Below are 26,072 nucleotides of genomic sequence, written 5' to 3' on the forward strand. Positions count from 1 at the left end.
AAATTGAGAAAGTAAATCATGCCTTTAAGCTATATATAGGTAAATATCTTATATATATATATATTATTTTTCCTAAAATCATGTATTTTAATTAATTTACGATGTAGCAGTTTAGGTACTAAACCCATGCTAATTTTTCAAAAATATATTGACTAAGTTAAAATTAAATAAATTGAAATAACATTTTAAAATCATAAATTGGTTTTAATTGATCTTTGGTTTCGGAAGCAGTTTACACTTAAGAAAAATAAAAATGATAACTTTACCTTTTCTTTGAGTCAAATGCAAACTTTTATTTTTGTCTCCTTTTGACAAAAAAGAATAAAAAAGAAGCAAAATACCAAAGTATTAAATAAAAAAGAGATAAAAAGAAGTAACCGTTGTAAAAATATAGTAATTGGCTGATTCTTTCTTTACGTTTGACCTCTCTCTCTCTCTCTGCTTCCTATACATCAGTTCCTTTTAGTTTGTTACATAAATCCTTTACTCGCACTTTCCCTCACGTGATTCACACGCGCAATTGCGCATTTTCTACGGTAAAGAAAATAAAATAACCGGAGTTAGTTTCAACAAATTTTAGTCCATTTTTGTAACCGTTATGATTTATAAATAAATACTAAATGATCCTCTTATTTCTCTTGTATAAATATAACCTCACAATAAAATATATGTATTCTTGAAGCTACGTAAAAGCGAGTATTGGGGTCAACGACGTTTTGACCGGGGAATAAAGACAAAAGTACAAGGGTATAACCGTAATTCCAACTTCGCATACGTATGTACGCTTTGGAGACCAGAGAAACAGAGAGAGAGAGAGAGATACAACTCAACCACTTTGTATATTTATAAGCCAAAGAGATAAAAAAAAAAAAAAAGAGAGAGAAGAGATAAGAAGAGTCTCTCTGTGTGTAATCCTCCTCTCAAAAAAAAAAGACCAAGAAGATTATTATGTTACCCGTTACAAAAACAACGAAGAGAGCTTTCTCCGGTGACTTATCTCCGGCAAGAAAACGCCGACGATGTGTAGATGTCGTTCCTTCCTCTGTTTCTCCGCCGCCGGAAAGTGTTGTTGACGGTGGTGTAGATTTGTTAGATTCAATCCCTGACGATCTTGTTGTGTCTATCCTTTGTAAACTTGGCTCTTCTTCACGATGTCCTGCTGATTTCATCAACGTTTTGATGACGTAAGCTTTCCGGTTTGTTTTTTTTTGTTTTTTTTCTGTTTTTCACCGGTTTGGTTTATTTGCGTTACAGAGTTCTAATTTTGGATTTTGTGTTTTATTTTTTCGTTACAGATGTAAGAGATTAAACGGATTAGCTATGAACCCTCTCGTGTTATCGAAGTTGTCTCCTAGAGCTATTGCTGTTAAAGCTCATAACTGGTCGGAAAATTCTCACCGGTTTTTAAAACGGTGTGTCGACGCCGGAAGTCTCGAAGCTTCTTACACTCTAGGAATGGTTAGTTTCCTTAAACTTTAATATTTAATATCGTGAAAATAATTTTGTTAAGTTTTGATATTTATTTTCCATTTTCTTGTAGATTCGCTTTTATTGTTTACAAAACAGAGGAAACGGCGCGTCGTTGATGGCTAAAGCCGCGATTAGTTCTCACGCGCCGGCTTTGTATTCGTTAGCCGTGATTCAGTTCAACGGAAGCGGTGGTTCCAAGAACGATAAAGATCTTAGGGCCGGTGTGGCTTTGTGTGCGCGTGCGGCTTTTCTTGGACACGTCGACGCGTTACGTGAGCTTGGTCACTGTCTTCAAGATGGTTATGGTGTTCCTCAAAACGTGTCCGAAGGTCGTAGGTTTCTCGTTCAAGCCAACGCACGTGAGCTCGCCGCCGTTTTATCTTCCGGAGTACATGATAGGCCAACGTGGCTCACTTTAGCACAGCCACCTCCGGTTCCTAACCATGGACAAGGATGTCCTTTGCTTAGCGATTTCGGGTGTAATGTACCGGCACCGGAGACGCATCCGGCGAATAAGTTTTTGGCTGAGTGGTTCGCCGTACGCGGCGGTGATTATCCCGGGGATGGGTTGAGGTTGTGTTCACACGCTGGGTGTGGACGGCCGGAGACGAGGAAGCATGAGTTTAGGAGGTGTTCGGTTTGTGGCGTTGTGAATTATTGCTCACGCGCTTGTCAAGCTTTGGATTGGAAACTCCGGCATAAGATGGACTGTGTTCCGGTTGAACGGTGGCCTGATGAAGTTGAAGGTGGTGAAGGTAACGTTCAGATTGACGGTAATGGTAACGGTGATAATGTTTTGCTTCCAATGAGTTAACGGCAATGTAACGGCTGCTTTGAATAGTAAAAAAAAAAAAAAAAAAAACGACGCGAGAGATGAAGGTAAAAAAACGGAAGTTTGTTTTATTTTATTTTTTTGCTATTAGTGGAAAAGATTAGGATAAAAATATTACTATCGAGTAGAGTAATTTTTGTAATTCCAAATCGACTGTAAAGAGGAGTTATAAATGAACGGCCTTTTTTTTTTACTTTTCATGTTAAAAATCGTAATTTAATTTTTACTTTTGTCGAGGGATCTAAAATGCCGTAAGGAGCTTATTTCTTCCTTTATTCTTCATCTTTACATTCTGATTTTGTTGATTTCGTCTCTGGTTTTGGTATTCCTTTTTCATATTTGATTAGTGGAGGGCGAAGTTTTGACCCTTATCTTGAGTGTTTTGAGCTTTTTCTCGCATCGCATTAGGTTCCCCTCGTGGTTTGCATATCGTCCCTACACCATATTTGAATTCAATCATCTTGCTTCATAATAATAAACTCATTTTCATTGTCCCCTTCTAAACATTTATGATTGCTCTTGACTATTTGCGAAGAATGGACTTTTTTTTTCTAGGATTTTAAGTCACTTGGAATTATATTGACAACCATTACTCCAACACTTTCATGATCGAGGTTGCCATTTTCCGGTAACATGTTCCATCATTTTCTATCTTTAAACTCCTTGAAAGTTTTACAGCAATGGTGCTCACATTTGACATAAGATTGCATGTGTTCCTCTGAGTCTGAGGCATTTAATTGTGAAAGTTCCTGGATGTTCAGAACTGCGGGAGATCTTGCAAAGTATTCATTTACAGAAAATTGTAAACTCTTTCTAAGAGAGTAAGAGTTGAGGTCCATGACACTTGTGGATCCTTTATTCGTGTCTCCTTTTTCAAACACCTTCGAAATTTTTCTCTTTTCTTTCGCTTTTTCACTTAGTAAGTATCTGGGCGAGGTACGTAGTCTTCAAGTTTCTTCTATTGATCTTTTTATTAAGTATGGGTTTGATACCATATAGATTTTCACGAACAACCTTTTTCACTTGTCTTCTTATAGGTTTAGGTAGGTGTGTTGCCCATGGTAAGTTTTCTGAAAAAATGTTAGTGTTCTCATTTTTTTCCGAATTGTTATTCAATCTAGAGGTCAATAAGATCAAACAAAAACTATAATGTTAGTAAGAATTTGGGGGTTAGTAAAAAAGTAAAGGTTAGTCAAACTATACAAGAAAATTTTCAGATTTGGAAAATATCTATAAATAGAAAATGTTATAAAAGGAAACTTACTAAAATCTATAAGGAGATAAAAAGTTAAAAACTAAATAACAAGTTTAAATAGTAAAAACGTGTGATGGGGTTATTGGTTTGAGATTTGAATAGAGTTTTAAAGACTTTAATTGTTATGTAGAATCTGTTGTTATTAGTTTGTGATTTGTAAAAAATTATTTAAAATCTTATTAAATTTGAGTTATTGGGTTCAGATTTTTACAAAGTCATTAAAAGTTTTGTGTTATTCAATTAAAACAAAATAATTTAGGATTATTAATGAATTAATTATTATGTTATTGGTTCATGATTTTGTACATTTTTTTACAAAATAAAATCACAAAAATACATAGATTTTTAGAGTATTTTACAAGATTTTAAAAAACTAATCAACAAAATTATAAAATATTCTCTAGCATTCCTTAAAAATCTTTCACTTATTCACTTTTCATGATTTTATTGAAGTTTTCAAAAAATTTTATAAATTAGAATCCCATAACTAAAGTAAGCGAACTCCAAGCTAAGGCAATTTGTGACAGTACTATCGGCTATTTTGTTAAATTGTGACTCTCATTTTATTCACGTAAAAGTGCTAAAAGCTCCACTATTGTACAATATGGCTAGTAATTTTGAAGCAATAAATTTGCGGTAAGACTACTCATTAGGAATATTTTGACCACACCTAATTCGAAGGGTTTGTAAATACTAAATCCGCACGACAATGATTTTATAGACAAATGAACGTGTCTTGATAATTCAGATTTAGCTTTCAAGGTAAAGTTTGTATCTTAAAAATAAATATTGTCGATACTCATACCAGCAGCAGGCAACAGTTAATAATTAATAAAAGTAGTGATTATATAATAAAATTTTAAGGTTAATGGGTGACAAAGCATCATGGGGTGTGCGATCTATTTTAGCTTTCTTTTTCTTCATGTAATTCGTGTTTTTTTCCTTTTTGGTACATTCAATTAGGCAGACGGGGAAAACCTCACTGCAAATCAGATATGGATTAACAGAAAGCTTAATTTCTTATTTTTAAATAAATGATCGTGGACCCTCTTTGATACGTTATTGTCTCCACAACCACGATATTAGCTGACAAACACAAATGTTTTATTTCGCGGGCCCATCATCATTGGTTTACAATTTGCTTTCAAATCATTATTGCATATATACTTTTACCACTAAATAAGGGAACCAAGAAAACAAGATTTTGTTAATATAAAGTTTCTTTTGTATAACATTATGAAATCTTAAAAGATTGTATATTTCAGACGAAATTTGTAGACTATACTAACAACCAAATGAACATAACATCATACATTTACTAGGAACGTTGTTTATGCCATATCTTCAAAGCATGTTATCGTTACAAAACATGATTAGTATGACAAGAAAAGCAAATTAGGGAGGAACATAGAAGAGTGTATTAGTGGGAGAGAATGAGGAATTTTTAAGGGAGTGGGATTTTTAAAAAAGAAAAAAACTTTAGACCCACCAGCAAAGCATTTTAATCAAATAGTCTTTGATAAATTAAATAAAGTGTAAATGAGAAAAAATAAAAAGTATAAAGCAATGTTGTTAAAATAAAGAAATGTTCAATTTAACGCATATATATGTTTCCAACTAGTCGCAGCGGAAGGAACAATGATGAACATAACTACGGAAGTAATGGAATTAGTAAAACAAAAGTATCAAATATTCAAGTATGGTAAGCATGGAATAAACATAACAAACTAAAAATGTGAGAAGTGTATAATATACTATATGGTGAGTATAGCATACTGCATACAGTATGGAAGGCACTTATTCGTTTGACAATAGTTTTACATCGGTGAACTATCTTGTTAAGGAGAATGTGTCTTTGAACACACTTTGCGATAAAAATTAAAAGACCTTAAATGAATCGGCGAACAATCTTTTCTGTTCAATACTTCAATTACTCGTTTAATCGACTATTTTAATTATTTTTAGATTTGATTTATGTGTCATCACGATAAAAGTAGTTTTGTGAAAATCTTTATTTTTTTTTCTATAATTTTTTTTTCTTATATATTAATATTGGAGATTAAGACAAGAAAGTGACTTAACTTAAATTTAGTTTTGAGTGAGTGAATGATAATTTAATATTAAAAAATAGTAATAATTAACAAAGTGTAACAAATTAGAAGAATGTTTATACGCTTTTTAGTTTAACTACACTAACTCAAGTTCAACTTTGTATTGAGTTTTTTGATTCTCAACTCCACATTAGTATTATTACCTTGATTTCGTAAACTTGTTGGTTCTTGATTCTGAAAATCAAATTGAAACGAGTAAGTGATAACCAAACGGAGAGCTAAACGGACCTTTAGAGAGAGATACAATTCGGGGTTTGACACATAAAACTGCGTGGCGTTTTCGGAACAAAAAACGTCTTGTTTCCCTCAGTCCAAGTAGCAAACAACACGCAGTTTCTATTTCTCTATCAGATTTCTGTTTTCTTCTTCTTCCTTCATTCACTTGCTCTGCGCTGCATTGTATCAAAAACTCTCTGACCATCCCGAAGCCAAAAAAAAGCTTCAGCGATCTTCATCTTTTGGTTTTCATATCTCAAGGTACATTCCATTTCATACTCAAAAATTGTTTTAGTATCGATCTTTAATTAGATCTTTAGTCTTAGGTTTGTGTCGATCCTCGTCTCAGGAGGAATGATATAAAAGAGACCCTAATTGCTGTAATGTAACTAGAACCTTAACCTAGATCTAGATGGGAACCGGAGTGTACCGTGATGTTTAGGTCAGAGAACCCAATTTGTGGAAATCAATTGCGTTGATTTGATAGGAACCCTAATTTCTGGGTGAAATTGAATTGTGTGTGTAGTATGATTTTGAGTAGCATTGATTATAGAAACGAGATGGGTTTTTGTAATTTTAGGTCACAGAGCCTAATTTATGGATTTGATTTTTGAAAAACCTAACTTTGTGGTGAAATCGATTGTGAGTGAGTGGTCTGTGTTTTGAGTTTTGCAGTGAGAGAGATGGGTTTCATAATGGAGTTTGCGGAGAATTTGGTGCTAAGGTTAATGGAGAATCCGGAGGATAGAGACAGGAAAGCAAGGGAACACATATATGAGATGCATGAGAGGTGCAAGAAGATTAAGGAGATGTGGGCGTTGCCTATTCGTCCTTATGGATTCTGGACATTTGAGCGTCACAATGCTCAGCTACGTTGGGATCCTCAGATCAGTCAGGTTGCTGGTCGAAGGGATCCTTATGATGATCTCCTTCAGGACAACTACACTCCTCCTTCTTCATCTTCAGGCTAATCAAACAATGGTGAGTTTCTTATATGCTTTTGTCTCTCGGTTGGTAGAGGAATTTGTGTTGGGAGATATATGATTTGACCTTTGAGGGTCTTAAGCTATTTTGATACGTGGTGGTAATATTTTCTGTTTAGTAACGAATCTTTGGATCACTAGCATAGTGGACGAGTTTGTACATCTTTTCTCCTTCACATTTGTTCTTAGAATTTGTGGTCTTACTTGGTACTTATCGACAGTTTTGTCTCTGTCAATAGAGGATTTTGTGTTGGTTGATATATCGACAGCTAGTGTTTACACTAGCTTTCAAATTGGGTCTAAGCTGTATTGATGATGGGTTGGTAGATTTTTTCTATTATGTAGCAAATCTTTGCTTAACTGTCATAGTTACCTGGGGCAAAGTATATATTGTACATCTGATGAGTCTATACGTCTCTCTTACTAAACATATGTGCTTGAAATCTGCAGTGCTTTCCTCTTATGTATTTACAGTTTCAGCTTCATTAATGTCTCCTGTAGGCACAACTAGAATTAGCTGCTGTGTGAGAAGTTGAAACTCAGTTTTCGACCTGTTTGTTTTGCCTGGTGCAGGAAGATGCGTTATGCTCTCTGGATTGATGGATGCATATGTCTGTTTTCAAGCTATTTTTCAGTATTGTACTTCCTTTGTTTCCACTTGTTCATCAGGGAGCTTGGTACAAACTCAAATAATATAGCTCAAAGACTCGTTTACGAATGGGAGAGAATACTTGTTGGCTTTTTTAGTAAAGTTCTTTTGATTGTCCATCTTTGGTATGAAATATTAAGTTCTGCTATATGACCATTATGAAGTTTTGTTGCTAAAATTGTCTCTTTTGATTTAAAAGGATAGAAACACACATCACTTTTTTCACACTACCACCAAGTTTTGTGATGGAACAAAAAGGAAAAGCAGAGGTCCTTAGATGAAAAACAGAGGCCCTAAGGCCATTTACATATATGTAACCAAACCCAACAAACCAAATCACACAATGTTTCCATCAGTAGGGGCAGTAGCTTCTTCTTTGTTTCCATCAACAGTAGCTGTATCTTCTCCTTTCTTTGTTCGCACAAGCCTCCACAATATCATCAACAGGGGCCATTGGAAGAAAACCAACGAAGAGTAACCCATCTGAGACATATCAGTCACCAAACACGTTTGCAGCCACGGAGGAAGCTTTCTCCCCCACTGCATGAATTGGTTTGTACCGGTTAAGTTTAGCCCAGACCTTAATCTAGCTGATCACAACGAAACACTTGTACTCAGTCGCAGCATAGTTAAACGCAGCATTGGGACCACCAGTACGAGCTTCTTTCACAAAGCTCTGAGCTTTCTCTGTTGCCTTGTAGATCAATACATGTGCTGAAGTCACCACTTGCTTAGCCATCGGAGTAGCATGCTTCTCAAATTTGTAATGTACGGTGCTTCACCAACCTATAAAAAGTAAATAAAGGTTAGGAGTTAGGACTTTAGCCATACAAATTCGGTTTACTTTTGGTTTATGTATGTGAATGTGTTTCACTAAACGTCATAACCATATGGAGACGTTAACGTCAAAATTCGGTTTTCACTAAACGTCAAAATTAAGAAGTTGACGAAATCTAAAGATCTATGGAAAGATATGGAGATGTATGATGACTGTATCTATTGATTTGGTATATTAATGGGCGCTTAGCCTTAGCATTAGTTTACTTTCTTTATATGTTTGAAATGTTTTTTAACAACTTCGTTTGTCTTGTCTGTATGAGATTTTTTTCGTATCTATCTAACTATATAAAGTTTCATTCATTAGAACTTGAGCAAAATGGCTTCATAACAAATTGCAAAATCCTTTTATGTTGTTACTGTCTTATATCATTCAATTCATTGTAGATAAAATGTTTTTCTTGTGTCGCTATGTCTGAATTTTATAAGCGTAAAGCTCACATAATAACCACTTTTTGAGTTACAATAAACATACAGTAGATTAATGAAGTGGGGACTACATTTCAATATTACAGTCAATACTTTTCAGTTGCCTGGAGCAAAGTATATTGATCATCTGATGACTTTGTACGCCTCTTCTTCTACTGATGTGTTTGGTCTTTTCCTCTTAGCATAAGTAGAATAGCTGCGGTGTGAGATGTTGAAACTCAATTTTGACCTGTTTGTTTTGTCTGTGTCTGTCTGTTTTCAAGTTATTTTCCTCAGTATTGTACTCTCTTTGTTTCCATTTGTTCTTCAGGGAGCTTGGTACAATAACAAACAAACTCAAATAATAGCTCAAAGACTCGTTTACGAATGGGAGAGGAATGCTCATTGGCTTTTAGTAAAGTTGTTTTGATTTTCCATCTTTGATATGATTATAAATATCTGAAACACGGTTGATATATATGAAGTTTAGTTGCCAAATACATCTCTTGTGGTTAAAAATGATAGAAACCCCACACATCACATTTTTCACACCACCACTAAGATCAGAGACACTTGACCAAGTTTTGAGATCGAACAGAAAAAGAAAAGCAGAGGTCCTAAGATGAAAAGCAGAGGTCCTAAGGTCATTTACATACGTAACCAAACAAAACAAACCAAACTCTCTCCAAAGGCAACAACCAAGTCACACAATCCTAATCCGAATCAGAGGATGATTCATTTCCATCAGTAGTGGCAGTAGTCTCTCCTTTCTTTCCATCAGTAGTAGCTGTATCTTCTCCTTTCTTCTTCTGCTCTGCACCTTCTTTCTCATAAGCCTTCACAATATCATCAACAGGGACCAATGGAAGATAACCAACCAAAGAGTAACCCATCTGAGTCATATCCGTCACCAATTCATTGTACCGACCAGAAACGTGTGCAGCCACAGGTAAAGCTTTCTGACCCACTGCATGAATTGGTTTGTACTGGTTAAGTTTAGCCCAGACTTTAACAGAGCTGGTCACAACAAAACACTTGTACTCAGTCGCGGCATAGTTAAACGCAGCTTTGGGACCACCAGTACGAGCCTCTTTCACAAAGCTCTGAGCTTTCTCTGTTGCCTTGTAGATCAACACATGTGCTTGAGTCACCACTTGCTTAGCCATCGGAGGAGCATGCTTATCAAACTTGTACGATGCTTCACCAACCTATAAAAAAGGTTAAAACTTTAGCCACAAAACTTAACAACTAAAACACGATCTGGTTTCCATCAGATGAAACAAACGAATTGGGTTTACACATCAATCAGATCCAACAAAACGACTTGGTTTGGTTTACCTTGTGATCTAGAAAGAAGAGGAGAGAATCTGGAACATCTTTGAGTTTGTGGTAAACAGGGGTTACGACGGTGGTGACAGCTCCTTCAACTTTTTCCACGGCGGATTTGAGAGAACCGGAGTTTTGTTTGGCGTAGTCGTAGAGATTTGAAACGGAAGCCAGAATCTGAATCGCTGCAACCCTAACGAACCCTAGATGCTTTAGGCTTAGATTCTTGCTATTCTTATTCTCTGTCTCCATCTAATATACCAAAGAAGAAGAAGATGAGATCACTCTTGATTTATTATAATTCTGACTTAAAAAGAAAGAACAAAGCGGATGATGATGATCTCTTTCTTACCTTTAGTTTTTGAGTTTTTCGATTTGCTTTCTTGAGAAATCTTGAAGACGGACACTGTTCTCTCTCTCGATGACGTTGTGTAACAGTAAAGTATCTTCACATCACGTTGAGGAGTGAGGAAGGGGAGGACTGGGTTATTTATTTATTAAAACTACGAGAGGAATTGGACTTGTCCACGTGATCTAACGGTTGAGAATAAGAGATCTGGTACAAGGTGGGACCCTTGAAAAGGAATCGTTTTCTTGGAAAGGTGTTATCGTGTGTGGATGTTTCTGGAGTTTTTTTTTTTTTTTAGCTGTGGGCAAAGATTCTAGGAGATTCCCTGGCAATGGTACGTGTTTGCTTTCCATTGTGTGGTGATCGTATAAAATCTTTCAAGGTTTTGGATTTTATCGAAAGGGAATTTTTTAAATTAAGAAGTTGGTCGATTTCATACTTACTTCCATAAGAAAATTAAGAATGTAGATCACTGGAGAATTACTAAAGGGTTTACTTTGTTTATATAATAACACCAACAGAGTTGTTGGAGTTTGTGTTTTTTTACCTTTGCAAGCTTTAAGATACTAAAGTACTTGAGAAAACAAGCGTGATAATATTCTCAAACGCATAGGGGTAAATAAAGCAATAAAAGCGAGTGTATCAGGAGGAGGTTATGGAGTAGATAGATAAACCACTGAGGAAGGTGGTTGACGTGTCTGATAGAGAGGTGGTATCTTCAATTAATTAGCCTGAGATTTCTGGCGCTTTGAGTACTGAAGAATTGGCTCTCTCACCTTCACAAACAGATCATAAGAACCAAATATAAAAAAGGCTTATGTCAGTTTCAGAATTAGAACTTGAAGTTAAAAACAGATAGGAGCAATGCGGTTTAGTGTATATACCATGCTGGTCTTCCTGCAAGGCCTGTCTTGTGAGGCTTGGCTACAGTTGGCTGTCTCGGCTTCTTTAGCATCCCCTCCGTTTACTGCAAAGCTCTCCCTCGATACCGCAGGCTGAGTGAGAGCCACAATTACCAAATTAGCAAACACTTTTAAAAGAGTCTCAGCCAATATGATATGTCTATCACTCAGTGGTGATTTCATTCTACCTGTGCCTTGTTGCTAATGGGAGTGTTCCCTGCTTTAGAGATAGTCTGTTCGCTTAGAACCGAGCCATTCGGCTGCATCCCAGATCTTCCTTTCGTACGTGTGAAGTCTGATCCTATGGAGTGGATACCTCCACATGTAGATACATCTGTTTGTTTCAAATATGTAAGATAGATAAACCAGCTTAAAAGTTGTGTGCAAAGTGCTAACAGGAGTGTACCTGCGGTTTCTTTAGCCAATATGCCGTTGGTCTTGTCAATAGCTTCGTTATCATCCACGTCCTGTGAAAGCATTCACATTATAAAGCAGCTCCATGGATTTTTCAATTCTAGGTTTCAAGTATTATTATTACCATATCATCTGTGGCAAGAGCCTTTCTGACTTCATATAGCTTCTTCTCAGTTAGAGTAGAATGAATCACACGCTTCCCTGTTTATAAACATTGCATCAACGAGGAAACAATAACAACAACAACCAACATAACTTAACAGAGAAGGGTCTGAATGGAGGTAGCAAACCTAGCCTGCGGTTGCTAGAAGCTTCCACGTAGCCCTCTTCGGTCATTCTGTCCATTAATTTACGAACTGCAGTCTGATTGGCTTCACCATCCAGCATGTTGTGAAGCTTTGTAATAGTCACATATTTCATCGGAAGAGAATAATATAGAGCCTACCATAAAAACCATGAGTCAATCATGGACCTCAGGACCATCCTTATTTCTATCCTTTGTGCAAGTGTATCAAACATAGAGTACGAATTTAGAGTCTCTTACTTTCATGTACAAGTAGTCTTCAGGAGCTACAGGTTTCCCCTCCTTTGGAGCAATTTCATCATCAGCTTCATCTTTCACAAAGGTGAATTCACTCTCTGGTGTCTGCTGATAGTTTGGGTAAGTAAGAAATTATAATTAAAAAGCAAAGTCATAACCAAATGAAATCACGACAGTAGGATTTAGGATAAAACAATCACCTTCTTAGTGTACGTGTCTTTCCCAGTTTTCGAAAGAACACCTTCTTTCACGAGCTGATCCATGATTTCTGAAAGTCAGAATGTGACCAGTTAGTGTAGGAAAACAGACTCTGAAGTTAACAGCAAATAGCTATCAGCAAACTGTATTATTCATCATCATATGATTATGCTTCAAGTGTGTTTTTGACTAGTGGATTACCTTCACATAGAACCTGAAATCATAGAAAGAAAATGGCTTAGATTTAAGAAACGGCAGAAACTAAATATGTAAGAGCTCAGTTTAATGGGAACAGCTCATTACTATGGAGATATCGGGGAAGTTTGCTAGAATATCTGTGAGCTCCAGAGTATTAAGATGACGGGAGTTGATCCAGTCCTTCACCCTTGCCAACTGCTGTTCATTTTCAGCCGGATCCTGTGTGTTGTCATCTTGAAGCATTTCACAGATAGGTGAAAATTAGAAGAAGCTCGTCTAATTCCGTGTAATGTAATTTTTTGTGCCTTAATAGTTATAGAATAATTCACCTTCATCGACCTCTCCATCATCATCATCTTGTTTCTCTGTTCGATTATTATCAAGTTTAGCAGGTTAGTGAATACTTTAATAGACTGGCATAAACAAACTAGGATTTGTTAGTCATCATGATTACCTACTGGCACCACAATGAATTGATTCTCTTGTGTTTGACTGATCTGGAAACAACAATGAACATAACAGTTTAGGCACAGCAACGTGTAAAGCACCGAGGAAGTAAAAATCTGAGTAAAAAGAAGATGAGAAAATAAAAGACTTCTTTAACCTCGCTATCTGAATCAGAAGGCTGGTCGTCATGTACAGAATCATGTCCAATATTCTTCCCATCATCTTGCATATCATCATTTTCATCCTCACAAGGATCGAGCACGCTCTTCACCTGCACAGATTATCCACAATGAATTGACATCAAAAGACAAGAAATATGTCAAGCGAGTTGCATCATTCTTCAATCACATTACCTTTAGCGTTAAGACAAGATGTTTGCTGTTAACATTCCCAATTTCCATTCTTAGAGGATTCTTTGTCCATACATACTGAGCTTCTTCTTCTGTACAGCCTCTGAAGAAAGGTGGCTCGTAATCTGGTGGCTGTAAAAAGGTTCAAAAGCTGTCAATCTTTCTTCTGGGCATTTAACTTTGGCAGAGTAGAGGAAAGTGAGATAAGGTGAATGGTATAGAAATTAATACAAAAGATAGCAAGAACTTGTATGCAAACCCAATAACTTCAAAGCTACTCTGTCTATGTTATAACTGTGTAGAAACCAATCAGTACATAGGAATTTTGACTAGCACAAAATTAGAATGCTTCTTGACAAGCACACATGTTAACCTAGAAGTCAGAACCATTACACAAAAGAAGCTCTACTCAAGCTGCATTGAGATCATAACAATATCACCAGAGAATTTAGTAAGGCGGTAACCATACCGTCACATCATCGTAGTACAGAAGCTTCATCACTATGGTGCGCTGTAACAGAAGCAAAAAAGTGGTAATTCTCAGTAATCAGCAATTTGGAAACTGACGTAATTGGAATACTGCTGAAGGGTAGTTACAAATATTCATAACCTCATCTGGCATTTTGTCAAGAGTCCTCATCAGCTGGACTAGTGTACGAACCATTTTGCAAGCTGAACTCCTGATTTCAAAAAAATAAAAGCATGTTACAGAAGATAAAACCAAATAGACCTCATAGGAAAGAAGTATCTCAAACAGTGCACCTCATTTGATTTGGGGTAATGTCAGCAGTGGAGTTAAATGTTCCTCCATTTTTCTTACTTCCAGTACGATTGATATTCATCATGACATTTTGGCTATCAGAATCCGAGTAGCTGAAAGAAACTGCAGTTACACAAACTCTTCATCAGTCATTAATTGAACCGTAAAAAAGATTTAGCAAAAAAGCACATTAGTCAAAGAATACACCAATTAGTCAGAGAGGCTTCCAAGCGTATTCCTCAATCAATTAATATCAGACCATAAACCAGCAAACCACACTTTCATCAAAAGCTAAGCAATCATCAACTCGCCAAAACTTACAAGCGTATTCCTCAATCATCGGACCATCAACTCTTTCACATATGCAGAACATGAGCGTCTTCAAATATTTCCTCTGAAGCGCATCGTAGACTCCTAGATTCCATGATAAGAAACAAAAATCACCAAATGACGAAACAATTGAAACGACGCATCCGTTGAATGTTTAAATCGTTAAGTATAATAAACCTTTCTCCATCCAGTCAATTAACCGGCGTGATTCAGCATCCATAGGCATCAGCTTCTTAATCTTCATATCTACAAAATCATCCGCCAAAAAAAAATTAGTTTCTATATTTACAGAAATCGAAAATTAAAGTGGATTTCTTAAGATCCCAAAGCCAGAGAGTTCAAGAAACTTCCAGATTAGCGTCTCACCTAAAGCAGGAACCGATTTATCGTTGAAATACTTCTCAGGAAAGAGTCCTCTGATGTAACTGATGTTGAAGATAGCAATACGAAGCAGATTCCGAGTCTATTTCAACAAAACGAGAACCAAAACAAAGACGTCAGTGTACAAAACGTAGAAACAGTTCACGATTCCTCAGATTAAGCAAAAAAAATAAAACAGTCACACAGAGCAGATTAAGAGCTCGATATGTTAGATCCAGATCAAAATCTGCGAAAATCATCAGGAAGGAACTAGAAATTTCACTTATCGTTTTAAGAAACAAAAACTCAAAAGCTCGATGATCGGCGTAGGCGTAGCTTACCAGAAGAAGCGAGTCCTGCTCAGTAATCTCTGCTTCCTTCAGCTTCTGAATCACAACCTGAGGTAGAAACAAACGCAACACTGAACTCAGATTTTAAGAAAACTAAAGCGAGACGAAGAGAAGAACGCTCGCGGAGAGAGGAGAAATCGATGATCGGAGAACTTCAGCTCACCATTTTCGCAGAGGTCTGGAAACGAAGAACGTGGTTCGTAGTCGCAGTAATCTCAGAGAGAAGAAGAGAAAATTTCAAAAATTAAATTTCGAAAATGGAGAGAAATTGTAGTGTGAGAGAGTCTCTTTGGGAGCTTGTTTGAAGTTTATAGAAATGGAGAAGAACATTTAGGGGTAACATTAGTAATTTGGTGGTGAAAGCAGGGGTAATATCGACTAATTCATTAACGTTCCGAAGATATTTATGGGCAACTTTGGTATTTGGTTATTATAGTAGGGGCAAGATCGTCTAACGACCTATTATAGACTGTAGTCACGTACAAGCGCTACCAAAAAGTTCGTTGCTCTTAGTGGACCCTACCTCTATTTTTAATTTCTATTATAATTAATTTGGATTTAAAAATAGTGTAGAAGATGAAAAATGTTACAGCCCGGCCCAGTCCATGAATTGTTATTGGGTTTTAGTCCAGTTACTATAATCCAAAGAAGTTGAAGTTGAACCATTGAGAGAGATTTGCAGTGTTTAATTTTTATTAAAAGTTTAGACTTCAAACTAAGTTTTAGCAGATGACAAACAATATGAGTTTAAAATCTGTGTCATATAATTAAATTTATCTTAAAATGAAAGATCTGTTTTTTTGTTTTTTTTTTTTTCATTTGAACTTAATAAACTGAAAGTTACCATAGCTTATTTTTACAAGCTATATAGTTCCCCAAATCCACCACCACCATTTTGATAAATCAACCACATAATAATGTAATAGTGTGGAATATTATATTACCATAATAATTAAGGTAAATATCGGAATATTTTATTTTATTTTTCTTTGGGTTTGAATATATAACTGAAATTAACTTGCGGTAATTGTAACTAATTAGTTTTTATAACATCAATTAAATAATTGAAAATAGCCTCTTTAGTGGCTATTTTCATTTTTGTCCTCCTTTAATTTTTAATGACAATTTTACCATTACTTGAAACATATTTTAGTCCACCAAATGAAAAATATTTTTCCACCAAAAAACTTTTCGCCACATTTTCACGCTTAATTTATTTTTGAAAAAAAGTTTATGACAAAATTTTCGACAAAAAGTTTATGAAAAAAGTATTTACAAGGTTTTTATAAATTTTTAAACGATTTAAGTTATTTATAATATATTTATAAAGTTTTTATAAGGTTTTAATAAGTATTTATAAGGTTTTTCACAAGGCTTTTACAAGGTTTTATAAAGTTTTAAACGATTCAAAAATATTTATAAGACATTTATAAGTAAAAACATTATAAAAACCTTATTATACAGTTTATCTTAAATTCCCACAATAATAACCGCATTTCGATTTTTTTAATGAAGAGCATATGTTAGGTTGTGAATGCATTATTTAATAGCTAATGAAAATCTAGGCAAAAAAATCTCTTGTCTTACTCTCATAGTTAACATTAGGCATGGGCAGGGTATCCATTCGGGTTCGGTTCGGATTTTTTGGGTTTTGGATTTTTTGGTTATTGCACTAAAGTCCCATTCTAGTATTTTTCAAACTTCGGTACGGGTTCGGGTAAATATTTTCGGGTTCAGATCGGTTCGGATAGTTGATGATAGAACCAAAAAGTACTCGTTCTTCTTCGGTACCAGTTCGGTTCTAGTACTTTGGATCCAAAAATAACCAAAGTACTCAAAAAAACCTGAGACATCCGGAAAAGAATATGAAATACTTAATTGAAATAAAATCTAAGACCATTTCATTACATTGAATCAAAGAACATCCAAACTAAACCTATAAACATTACAATCCAGATAAGTCATTAAAAAAAAACCTAAGAAGCATTGAAAGATAGAGTTCATTCCAAACCATTAAATAAAACATAGCAATGATAGATTAATAGTGTAACTAAGAAGAATCCTCCTCTAAGTTCAGACCAGGAGAGTCTCCAAAGTTCAAATGGCGTGATATTGTCCATATCTGTTACATTAAGAAAAAATCAGAATAGTAGACAAAGATATGAAAACTGAAACTAAAAGTCTGAAAGCAACTATAAGACAACATACGAAACCAACGTGACATAATGAAAAATAGTTACCTTCTAATTCAAGTTGATTTGAGCTTCAAACTCTGAAAAAGAGTTAATCAACAAAAATGTTAAATCTTAAAGCTATATACAATGATATTAAGTGTAGTATAAGATTAGAATGTACCTCTTTCAAGTTTATCTAGTAACTCAACATCAGCAAGCAGTTGTACATTTGTGGCAACGGTTTTTTCATTGAACTGCATATCACACTTCAACCATTGCTCTGTGCACATCAACACCTTCATCATATAATGAGTTAAACAACTCCTGTGGGGCTCTAGGATACGTCCACTAGAGCTAAAAGCACTTTCAGATGCAACAGATGTCACCTGCATTGCAAGTACATCCTTTGCAATTTTTGACAAAACAGGAAATCTTTGAGCATTGAGCTTCCACCAAGACAAGACGTCCCATTCTGTACCAATCACAGTCTTAGGATTTTTCACTTTTTCCTTCAAATATAGATCCAACTCATTCTTTGCATCTTCAACTCCTATTTCATCAACCATCTCCTTATAAGATAAATCCATCCTTTCAAACTCCATCGTACCATCCTCTAAATCAGTTGTATAAGCTGGAACATCATGATGTTGACTACTAGAAGGTGTTGCCTGATTCGACTGAGATGATTCTGTATTTGATCCTTTGTGATAGCTACTGCTATACTCCTTGAACATAGAACTCATAACATCATAAAATGATCCACTCATCTCTTTAGCATCCACATAATCTTTGCCATAAAGTTTTTTAAAGCACATCTGAGCAAACTGTAATTTCTTTCTAGGATCACAAACACTAGCAATAATCAGAAGTTTATTGATTTTCTTCATCCCATCCCAGTACTTTTCAAACTTCTCTCTCATTTCATTAGCCTTTTTCCTCATATCTTCATCTAAACTATTGCTCAGTGTCATCAGATTCTTCTCTATAGTCACTATCTCACCATAACACTTGTATTAGCAAATAGTAGTAGATGCAGACACAACCATTGTAGCATTGTAGAATAGACCAAGAAACTTTACTAACCTCTCTATTGCCCTCCAATCAGCTGAAGCAGGTGGCCCGATCCTTTTTTTCCATTGTCTACTTCCATAAAGTAGTCATTCTACAATTTGTCTTCAGCCTCCATCTTGTCAATGCCAATCTAAACCTAATGGCCCTTGTTAACATCAAGTATGTAGAATTCCACCTTGTCTTGATATCCAAAGGCAAACTTCCCCTAGTCATCTTCCCTGTCACTACCTTTGTCTCAAATGCGTTACATCTTGTGGTTGAAGACCTCACATATTGAATGGCATTGCGAATGGCTGCCACATTATCACCCAGGTCATGCAAACCTTCACTGACAATCAAGTTGATGATGTGAGCAGCACACCTTATGTGCATATACTCTCCATCTAAAACTAATGAATCATTCCTTACTAGCTGAAATTGCCTTTGAAACTTCTTTAAAGCTGAAGTATTAGCAGTAGCATTGTCGACAGTGATGGTGAATAACTTCTCAATGCCCCACTCAGACAAACAATCAAGTAGAACCGATGAAATTGTGGAACCTTTGTGATCTGCCACGTACCTAAACCCTATGATTAGCTTCCTCAATTTCCAATTAGCATCAATGAAATGCGCTGTGATGACCATATAACTAGCTCCTGTAACATGAGCAACCCATATGTCTGTTGTAAGAGACACTCTTTGTTGATTCGCAGAAAACCATAGCTTCAAAGATGCTTTCCTTGCCACAAACATTTCAACTATATCTCTGGTGGCTGTCCTCCTTGAATGCGGTTTATATAGATTGATTTTGTTGCAAAAGTGTCTCCAAGCCGTGCATTCAATAAACGCAAGGGGCAACTGCGCCAACACAAGCATTTCATTGGTAGCTTCTCTGAATATATCTTCAGAAACTTTCACATGCTGAACGTCTTGAGTAATAACAGTCTGAGAATTCTTCTGTACCCATGCCTTGTACTGCTTACAAATATCCAGATGCTTTTGCAAGTTTGAAGTCCCAGATGTTGTAGCACATCCATAAATCCTTAAACAATAATGACATTTGCATTTGTTCTCCTTGTTCACTAATCTCGTGAAATGTTTCCATACAGGGGACCTTGTATTGAACTTCTTTTGCTGAGGAGGTTCAGATTTACCACCACTATTTTCTGGAACAGCTTTCCTCTTACCTCTACTATCATCTCCTTTTTCTTTTGTGTTAGCTTCTTTTGTTTCTTTTTCTCGGTCTGGATTGTCTGGAGTGATGAAAAATCCATCTGAAAGAGAGTCCAAAGGAAACAAATAAGTAACACATGAAGCTAACACAACCAGATACAATTTTTTAAAAACAACTTTAAACTAAGCAGTAAGAACATAGATTAAATGAGAGTATAAACATAGATGTACAAGTAAAAGAGAATTATAATTTATAAACTACAAGTAAGAATTGAAAGTTGAAATATGAAACAAGTAATAAAAGAGAATCGAAACTAAGAAAACAAGTAAAACAAAATTAGAAACTAAGAATAAAAAATCTGCAACAAAATTACAAAAGCTAAGATATTTTCCTAAACACAAAGTAAAAGAATTTGGAACATATAAAAGTGAAGTTAAAAAGCTACGACACAAGTTAAAAATGATGACTAGATTGTAGAGAAGACAACATATCCCAATTATATACATGAACTCGATGGATATAGATTGATATATATATATATATATATATATATATATATGTATGTATTGTATACACATGGATCTCCACTTTCTGAGCTCAAAGAACATAATCTACAATTTATCCTAAACATATATGAATGGCAAAGAACAAATTACGAATTAAACAACATTTTTCCACTACCTCAAAGTCAAACTATATACATATGTACATGTTATACAGTTATATATATATGTGTGTGAATTGATAGAAGACAACTCTTTAGCAAAACAAAACATCAGAAAACAGACATACAAACGAAGGAAAAGTGAGATTTAGTTGGTAGAACAAATAAAATTAAAACCAAAGAGGAAGAATAAAGTCACAGACAATTCTAATCGCAAGATAAAAAGAAGAAATTGACTCAGAAGAACAGGTCAAACAATCAAATCGAATCTAAGGCATAAAGAAGAAGAAGAATAATCAAACAAACAAACCTGAGATTGATTCCTCGATGTCTCTGAAAAAGGAGAAGAAGGTGAATAGTATTCCAGAAATTTTTTTTTAGGGATAGTATTAGTAATCGAAGAAAGGGGAAACCGTCTTGCATCGTGGATCGTGGATTCGTGTTAAGGGGTGAAATCATAATCAGAAATTCAGAAATTCTTGAATGGCTGTAGATTTTAAAAGTGTTTTTGGTTTTAGATTTTTCAAAAATCTATTTTAAAGCCAATCAAGATTTTGCAAAAATTGGATTTCCTAAAAATTAGGAAATCCAAATTTTGTTGGTTTTTGGTAATTTTCAAAGAAAAACCAAAATCTATGTTTTACTAGTTTTTCATTTTCAAGCGTGACTTGAATTCTTTTTTCTATTTTTCTTTTTTTAATAAAATTTTTAACATAAAATCTAAAAACCATAAACCAAAATCTAAAATCTAAAAACTAGAAACTAGAATTCAAAAACTACTTAAAAACTTGTAAAACATTCATGGCCTCAGAATTCCAAAATCATATCTTAGTTCGATTACTATTTAGTATTAGTTCGGGTATTCGGATATACCCGAACCCAAACCGAAACCCAAAGTATTTGAAGACAGGATCCGTTCGGTTTTTTCTAAAGAACCAAAGTCTATTCGGATCGGATATTTCGGGTCGGATTCGGTTCGGATTTTTGGGTCCGGGTTAACTTAACATGATATCATTATTATCTTTCAATTTAATTTATTGAATTTAACAATTGATACAACTATAGCCAATTTACATATATATGTTTATTAATTAGTGAGAGTTTAAGCACAAGATATTAAATAATTGTTTTTTTGGAAGGTTATAAACAGTCACAACGGTCATCTCGAGGGCTGCTCAATCATTCATTACGCCCACCTGTGTCAAGACAGTGTGCTGGAAACTTGGATCCAATTTACTCTTGAGAAACAAACCAAAGCTATTGCACTTTCAAACAGTGTACGGGAACCAATCCGCTTCAATTGTCTCCAAACATATTCTCCCATCCAAGGCTCAAAACACTGTTCCTATATCGATACGATTTAAAAACTGCTATAATCTTAAGATTCTCAACTTGAGAAATCTATGCTGAGGTTGATGTGTTCAACAAAATTATTGCATTGTGCCCTTCTCTCACGGTTTTGGTGCTCCACCGTGTCGTGTGGCTTAACAAGAAGGTTTACTTGAAGATTTGCAGTGTTTAATTTTTATTAAAGTTTTAGACTTCAAACTAAGTTTTAGCCGATGACAAACAATATGAGTTTAAAAATATGTCTTATATAATTAAATTTTATATTAAAATGAAAGATTTTTTTTTTTTTTTCATTTGAACTTAGTAAAGAGAAAGTTATATTGTTTGTCATCGGCTAAGATATACAAGATATAAGGCAAGAAATCTTATTTTTACAAGATATAGGCCCTGATTGGTAACCCACTTTAAAGACTTTAAAAATGTCTAAAGCCTTAATAGTCTATTTTTGCCAATCAAACTTTCTTGCCTTTTAGTTTTTTAAAAGTTTTTAAAGTTACTTTTTTTTGATAAATCAACCACATAATAGTGTGGTTAGAAAGCTTCAAAACTCCATACAATAGAAAATAATAATTAAGAGAATGGTTAGTTGAGTTCATAGGTAAAATAGGGGCAATACTTGGAAATTGGAATTACTAACTTGGTCATTTGGTATTTATATGCTATGAAATCTGGTGAAATGGAAAGAAATCTTAAAAGATAAAATAGAGAATAATAATTAAGGTAAATATCAGAATATTTTATTTTTCTTTGGGTGTGAATATATAACTGAAATTTATTTGCTGTAAACTAAAGAAAAAGAAAAAATTGTAATTAAATAGTTTTTATTACAGAAATTAAATAATTGATTTCCAGACACATTTATTTATTTTTATTTTCAATAGAAAACCATATTTTACCTTGTAAGTCATAAATAAAGAAAGAATTGTAAATTTCTTTCCATCTTTAGTAAATGATTTATTAATTGTCATAGTCAAAAGAGAGTAAATAATTTTTCTTTAATTAAAAAAAAAAAAAAACACTCCAATTTATTAGGTTTATAGAAGTAACACAACCAAACACCACCCAAATATACTTGTTGTCTATATAATCTTCTTACCTCTTCACAAATCAAACAACATCTGCACCTCTCTTTTCATATACACAAGTTAAAAAAAAATGAGTCTCTTCCCTCTCTCTATTCTGAAAGGCTCTCAATTTGATCATCATCAACCCAAACCCATGAACGCATCACCATCGTCGGATGCAAGAGGCAAACGGATCCTCATCGATCCTGTGGAGGACCGGATCAGCGAACTCCTAGACAATGTGTTGGAAAGAATCCTAGCGACTATGAGCACAGAAGATGTCGTCAAGACAAGTGCGTTGTCTAAACGTTGGAAGAGTGTATGGAAGCGGGTGCCTTTCCTCCACTTCGATATGCTTGTTGACATGAACAAGACGGCACCTCTATCTCCGGAATCTATAACGCAGGGTTTTCTCTAATTTTTAACATCTTCTCTTTTAAAAGTTCTTAATCTGTTACCAAGAAATGTTTTTTTTAAATCTATCTCGATTCCTTTAAGCTTATGAATGATGGTTAAATTGATGATTGCATTACAATATACACATGTTTATACAATAGCTCATATATGTTTATCTTTGTGGTTATGTGCTTATACGGTTTATTTTATATTCCCACAATAATAATGGCATTTTGATTTTTTTTTGATGAAGAGCATAGGTTAGGTTGTGAATGCATTACTCTCATAGTTAACATGATATTATTTTTATCTTTCAATTTAATTTATTAAATTGAACAATTGATAAAACTATAGCCAATTTACATATATATGTTTATTAATTAGTGAGAGTTTAAGCACAAGATATTAAATAATTGTTATTTTTTGGAAGGTTATAAACCGTCACAATGGTCATCTGGAGGGCTGCTCAATCATTCATTATGCCACCTGTGTCAAGACAGTAGTGTACTGGAAACTTGGATCCAATTACTTACTCTTGAGAAACAAACCAAAGCTATCGCACTTTCAAACCATCATGGAAACGGTACGGGACCCAATCCGCTTCGGTTGTCTCCAAACATATTCTCCCATCCAAGGCTCAAAACACTGTTCCTATATCGATACGATTTAAAAACTGCCAATGCCTTCAACAACTGCTATAATCTCAAGATTCTCAAACTTGAGAAAATCTATGCTGAGGTTGATGTGTTCAACAGAATTATTGCATCGTGCCCTTCTCTCAAGGTTTTGGTGCTCCACCGTGTCGTGTGGCTCAATAAGAAGGCTTGCTTGAAGATTCACAACAACAGCCTTAAGCTCTTGCATGTGTCTTGCATTGATGTTGATTGCATTGAGGTGTATGCGCTTCTTCTAGATATTTTCTCGATTTATTTTACTCATTTTTCTAGGGCATCTAACTTCGTCATCAAGGCCCCAAGCCGTTTTCTCAATAATAGCCCTATAGACTTGGCGGAATTCAACATGCGCTACAATATTTCACGTCAAGCCAAGGTACAAGTACAAGAAATTGTATTTATATATCTATTTTAAGTTTATATGTTGTTTGACTTGTTAAATTATTGTATATGTCGAAGGAGAGAGAAAACATTGCGCATGAGTTCGTGATGAGTACAGATGCTAACTATTTGAAGTGGCTTAGATCTTTGACGGTGTTCATGGATGTAAGTAATTCGAAACAAGTTGAGCTGTTTCGGCAGATATTGGTAGCATGGAATGGAGTTCTTGGGGACCTCAATATATTATTTGAGGTACGTTTATTTTATCACATTTGTTTAACTAGTGTCTATTAATTATATCCAACACATGTTAATGTATATGTTCTTGTATATATGTAGGATACCAATGCTTCTAAGGAAGAAGGTGAATCTTCCATTGGTGGAATACAGAATAAAAAGTGGGAGGGAAAAGTGTTTCCCAATGCTGATTTCCGTGTGGAAACTGTGTGTATGATTAATTTCAGCGGTTCGAATAAGGCTCAGTTTGCATTAGCTTCACGGTTTATAACGCAAGGGACCGTAACGAAGAAGATGATGTTCATGACGTCTTCGTATCCTGAAGAGGTAAAGTTAAATACAGAAGCGGCAGTCGCCAAACTAATGGAACTTCCAAAGGGTAACGAGAATCTCAATATTGGATACTGGTGATGAAATTGGGTTCGAATCTAGAAGGATATTATAATATCTCTAGTTATGTGTGACAAAATCTGTTGTGATTTTTCAGAAACTTAAGTATGTTTTTTTTTTTTTCCCATTTTTCTATGGTATAAAATCTTTTTCAGGCAATGACTTATATCAAACTTGTTTTTTTTCATCTCTACGATTAGATCGATATTTGAAAAAAATAAAAAAAAATGAAGAAAAAAATTTATCTCTTTAAATTTGGGTTTCCTTATGTGAACTTGTCTAAATGTAATTAAAGTGACAACAAGAATTTGATTGGTAAGAAAGAGAGAAGGGAGAAGGAATTAGGCAAGGGGGAGTCTGTTGGAGAGTGAGTGGAGATACTCATAGGATTCTAGGTCGAGCATTTGCATTGAACATTAATGTACTGTTGACACTAGCAACAACAAATGGATATTCATATGCAGCTCTTCTGCCTCCATTCAATAGACGCTCAAACGAAGTCTACATATGTGTGAAGTTCTGGGCCTCAATCTATTCTCGAAATCTGAAAGTATACTTCTTATTGATAGCATCTTGGCTAAGTACTAATCATCAAGCCCAACAACAACTACAAAGAAAAAGGAAAAATCGTAAAGAGCAACAAGAGTTACATTTTGAATATAAAAGGGAAGCTTAGTAGTGCACAAGAAAAAGTGAGTCGTCGTATCCTTTAGTTACTCAGGTTGTTTCAACGGAAGTACAGAGACGAGAGAGTCGAACCGGAGACAAGAGAGAAAGAAGAAGTTTGTATCTTTACGACTTTACCTTAAGGATTTGCTTTATCTTTGTTATTATCTCTTCGTAATTACATATGGCATATGTTTTACCCAACCTATCATCATCTCTCTTACTGTACTTCCAAGTAAAACATGAGTTAAATCCCTCTTCCACATTTCTCACCCATCCAAATCCAAGAGAAAAGAAAATTGTTGTCGATATGGTGGAGGACCGGATCAGTAAACTCCGAGACAATCTTTGATCATGATCCTAAAGGATATGGTCATAGAAGATGTCGTCGAGACAAGTGTGTTGTCTAAACGATGGAAGAATGAATGGAAAGATGTATCCTACCTTTTCTTTGATATGCAAAGAGTGAAAGAGCTATCGTAACCAACATGAAACTTTCGGTCGCTCATTCTCATCTTGTTGCCAAAACAATAACAAATGTTGATTTCTCTCTATTTTTTTTTCAA

At 35.0% G+C, this 26,072-nt stretch overlaps 4 protein-coding genes, 1 long non-coding RNA gene and 1 pseudogene across 7 annotated transcripts; 3 read left to right on the forward strand and 3 right to left on the reverse strand.

Annotated features, from left to right (window-relative positions):
* The first annotated feature begins 803 nt into the window (after window positions 1–803).
* On the forward strand, window positions 804–2,495 carry LOC104750533 (F-box protein At1g67340). The gene is made up of 3 exons (XM_010472338.3): window positions 804–1,184; window positions 1,296–1,458; window positions 1,541–2,495. The coding sequence occupies exons 1-3, from the start codon at window positions 949–951 to the stop codon at window positions 2,282–2,284; spliced, it is 1,143 nt and encodes a 380-aa protein (XP_010470640.2). The 5' UTR covers window positions 804–948; the 3' UTR covers window positions 2,285–2,495.
* A 3,521-nt stretch (window positions 2,496–6,016) lies between these two features.
* On the forward strand, window positions 6,017–7,694 carry LOC104750534 (uncharacterized). Of its 2 annotated transcripts, none has more exons than XR_002035741.2 (3): window positions 6,017–6,145; window positions 6,560–6,865; window positions 7,369–7,694. It is a non-coding gene; the product is annotated as an uncharacterized LOC104750534 (long non-coding RNA). The 2 variants fall into 2 exon arrangements; XR_761645.3 differs by having other exon boundaries at window positions 7,441–7,694.
* Window positions 7,695–7,852: 158 nt separating this feature from the next.
* On the reverse strand, window positions 7,853–8,255 carry LOC104753659 (REF/SRPP-like protein At1g67360 pseudogene; annotated as a pseudogene).
* Window positions 8,256–9,217: 962 nt separating this feature from the next.
* LOC104750535 (REF/SRPP-like protein At1g67360) lies at window positions 9,218–10,798 on the reverse strand. The gene is made up of 3 exons (XM_010472339.3): window positions 10,440–10,798; window positions 10,100–10,339; window positions 9,218–9,969 (listed from the first exon to the last, which is right to left on the reverse strand). Exons 2-3 carry the CDS (start codon window positions 10,337–10,339, stop codon window positions 9,475–9,477), a joined length of 735 nt encoding a protein of 244 aa, XP_010470641.1. The 5' UTR covers window positions 10,440–10,798; the 3' UTR covers window positions 9,218–9,474.
* A 118-nt stretch (window positions 10,799–10,916) lies between these two features.
* On the reverse strand, window positions 10,917–15,575 carry LOC104750536 (meiosis-specific protein ASY1). 2 transcript variants are annotated; one of them, XM_087490665.1, is made up of 22 exons: window positions 15,450–15,575; window positions 15,278–15,334; window positions 14,943–15,039; window positions 14,754–14,822; window positions 14,568–14,660; window positions 14,249–14,369; window positions 14,097–14,166; window positions 13,956–13,997; window positions 13,490–13,618; window positions 13,294–13,407; window positions 13,144–13,186; window positions 13,019–13,054; window positions 12,795–12,922; window positions 12,693–12,705; window positions 12,494–12,561; window positions 12,297–12,401; window positions 12,043–12,193; window positions 11,877–11,953; window positions 11,745–11,805; window positions 11,527–11,672; window positions 11,321–11,431; window positions 10,917–11,212 (listed from the first exon to the last, which is right to left on the reverse strand). In XM_087490665.1, exons 1-22 carry the CDS (start codon window positions 15,450–15,452, stop codon window positions 11,159–11,161), a joined length of 1,788 nt encoding a protein of 595 aa, XP_087346791.1. In that variant the 5' UTR covers window positions 15,453–15,575; the 3' UTR covers window positions 10,917–11,158. The 2 variants fall into 2 exon arrangements, with proteins under 2 accessions (XP_087346791.1, XP_087346790.1); XM_087490664.1 differs by lacking the exons at window positions 10,917–11,212; window positions 11,321–11,431; window positions 11,527–11,672; ... (3 more) ...; window positions 12,297–12,401; window positions 12,693–12,705 and having other exon boundaries at window positions 12,785–12,922.
* Window positions 15,576–22,809: 7,234 nt separating this feature from the next.
* On the forward strand, window positions 22,810–24,967 carry LOC147925669 (putative F-box protein At1g67390). Its single transcript, XM_087493134.1, has 4 exons — window positions 22,810–23,169; window positions 23,589–24,208; window positions 24,292–24,465; window positions 24,553–24,967. The coding sequence occupies exons 1-4, from the start codon at window positions 22,854–22,856 to the stop codon at window positions 24,859–24,861; spliced, it is 1,419 nt and encodes a 472-aa protein (XP_087349260.1). The 5' UTR covers window positions 22,810–22,853; the 3' UTR covers window positions 24,862–24,967.
* The last annotated feature ends 1,105 nt before the right edge of the window (window positions 24,968–26,072 follow it).

Source organism: Camelina sativa, chromosome 16, assembly GCF_030686135.1.
Source record: "Camelina sativa cultivar CO46 ecotype springtype chromosome 16, ASM3068613v1".
Taxonomy (NCBI): Eukaryota; Viridiplantae; Streptophyta; class Magnoliopsida; order Brassicales; family Brassicaceae; genus Camelina; species Camelina sativa.

Excerpts from the sequence above, each read along its gene's own strand:
- LOC104750535 (XM_010472339.3), bottom strand. The coding sequence starts at position 10,339 with ATGGAGACAGAGAATAAGAATAGCAAGAATCTAAGCCTAAAGCATCTA. Across the intron at positions 9,970-10,099 it reads TCTTCTTTCTAGATCACAAG|GTTGGTGAAGCATCGTACAA; the intron begins GTAAACCAAACC and ends CCTTTTTTATAG.
- LOC104750533 (XM_010472338.3), top strand. The coding sequence starts at position 949 with ATGTTACCCGTTACAAAAACAACGAAGAGAGCTTTCTCCGGTGACTTA. Across the intron at positions 1,185-1,295 it reads TTCATCAACGTTTTGATGAC|ATGTAAGAGATTAAACGGAT; the intron begins GTAAGCTTTCCG and ends TTTTCGTTACAG. Across the intron at positions 1,459-1,540 it reads CTTCTTACACTCTAGGAATG|ATTCGCTTTTATTGTTTACA; the intron begins GTTAGTTTCCTT and ends ATTTTCTTGTAG.
- LOC147925669 (XM_087493134.1), top strand. The coding sequence starts at position 22,854 with ATGAGTCTCTTCCCTCTCTCTATTCTGAAAGGCTCTCAATTTGATCAT. Across the intron at positions 23,170-23,588 it reads TCCGGAATCTATAACGCAGG|GTTATAAACCGTCACAATGG; the intron begins GTTTTCTCTAAT and ends ATTTTTTGGAAG. Across the intron at positions 24,209-24,291 it reads ATATTTCACGTCAAGCCAAG|GAGAGAGAAAACATTGCGCA; the intron begins GTACAAGTACAA and ends TATATGTCGAAG.
- LOC104750536 (XM_087490665.1), bottom strand. Across the intron at positions 12,402-12,493 it reads AAGACACGTACACTAAGAAG|CAGACACCAGAGAGTGAATT; the intron begins GTGATTGTTTTA and ends CCAAACTATCAG. Across the intron at positions 11,673-11,744 it reads ATTGGCTAAAGAAACCGCAG|ATGTATCTACATGTGGAGGT; the intron begins GTACACTCCTGT and ends TGAAACAAACAG.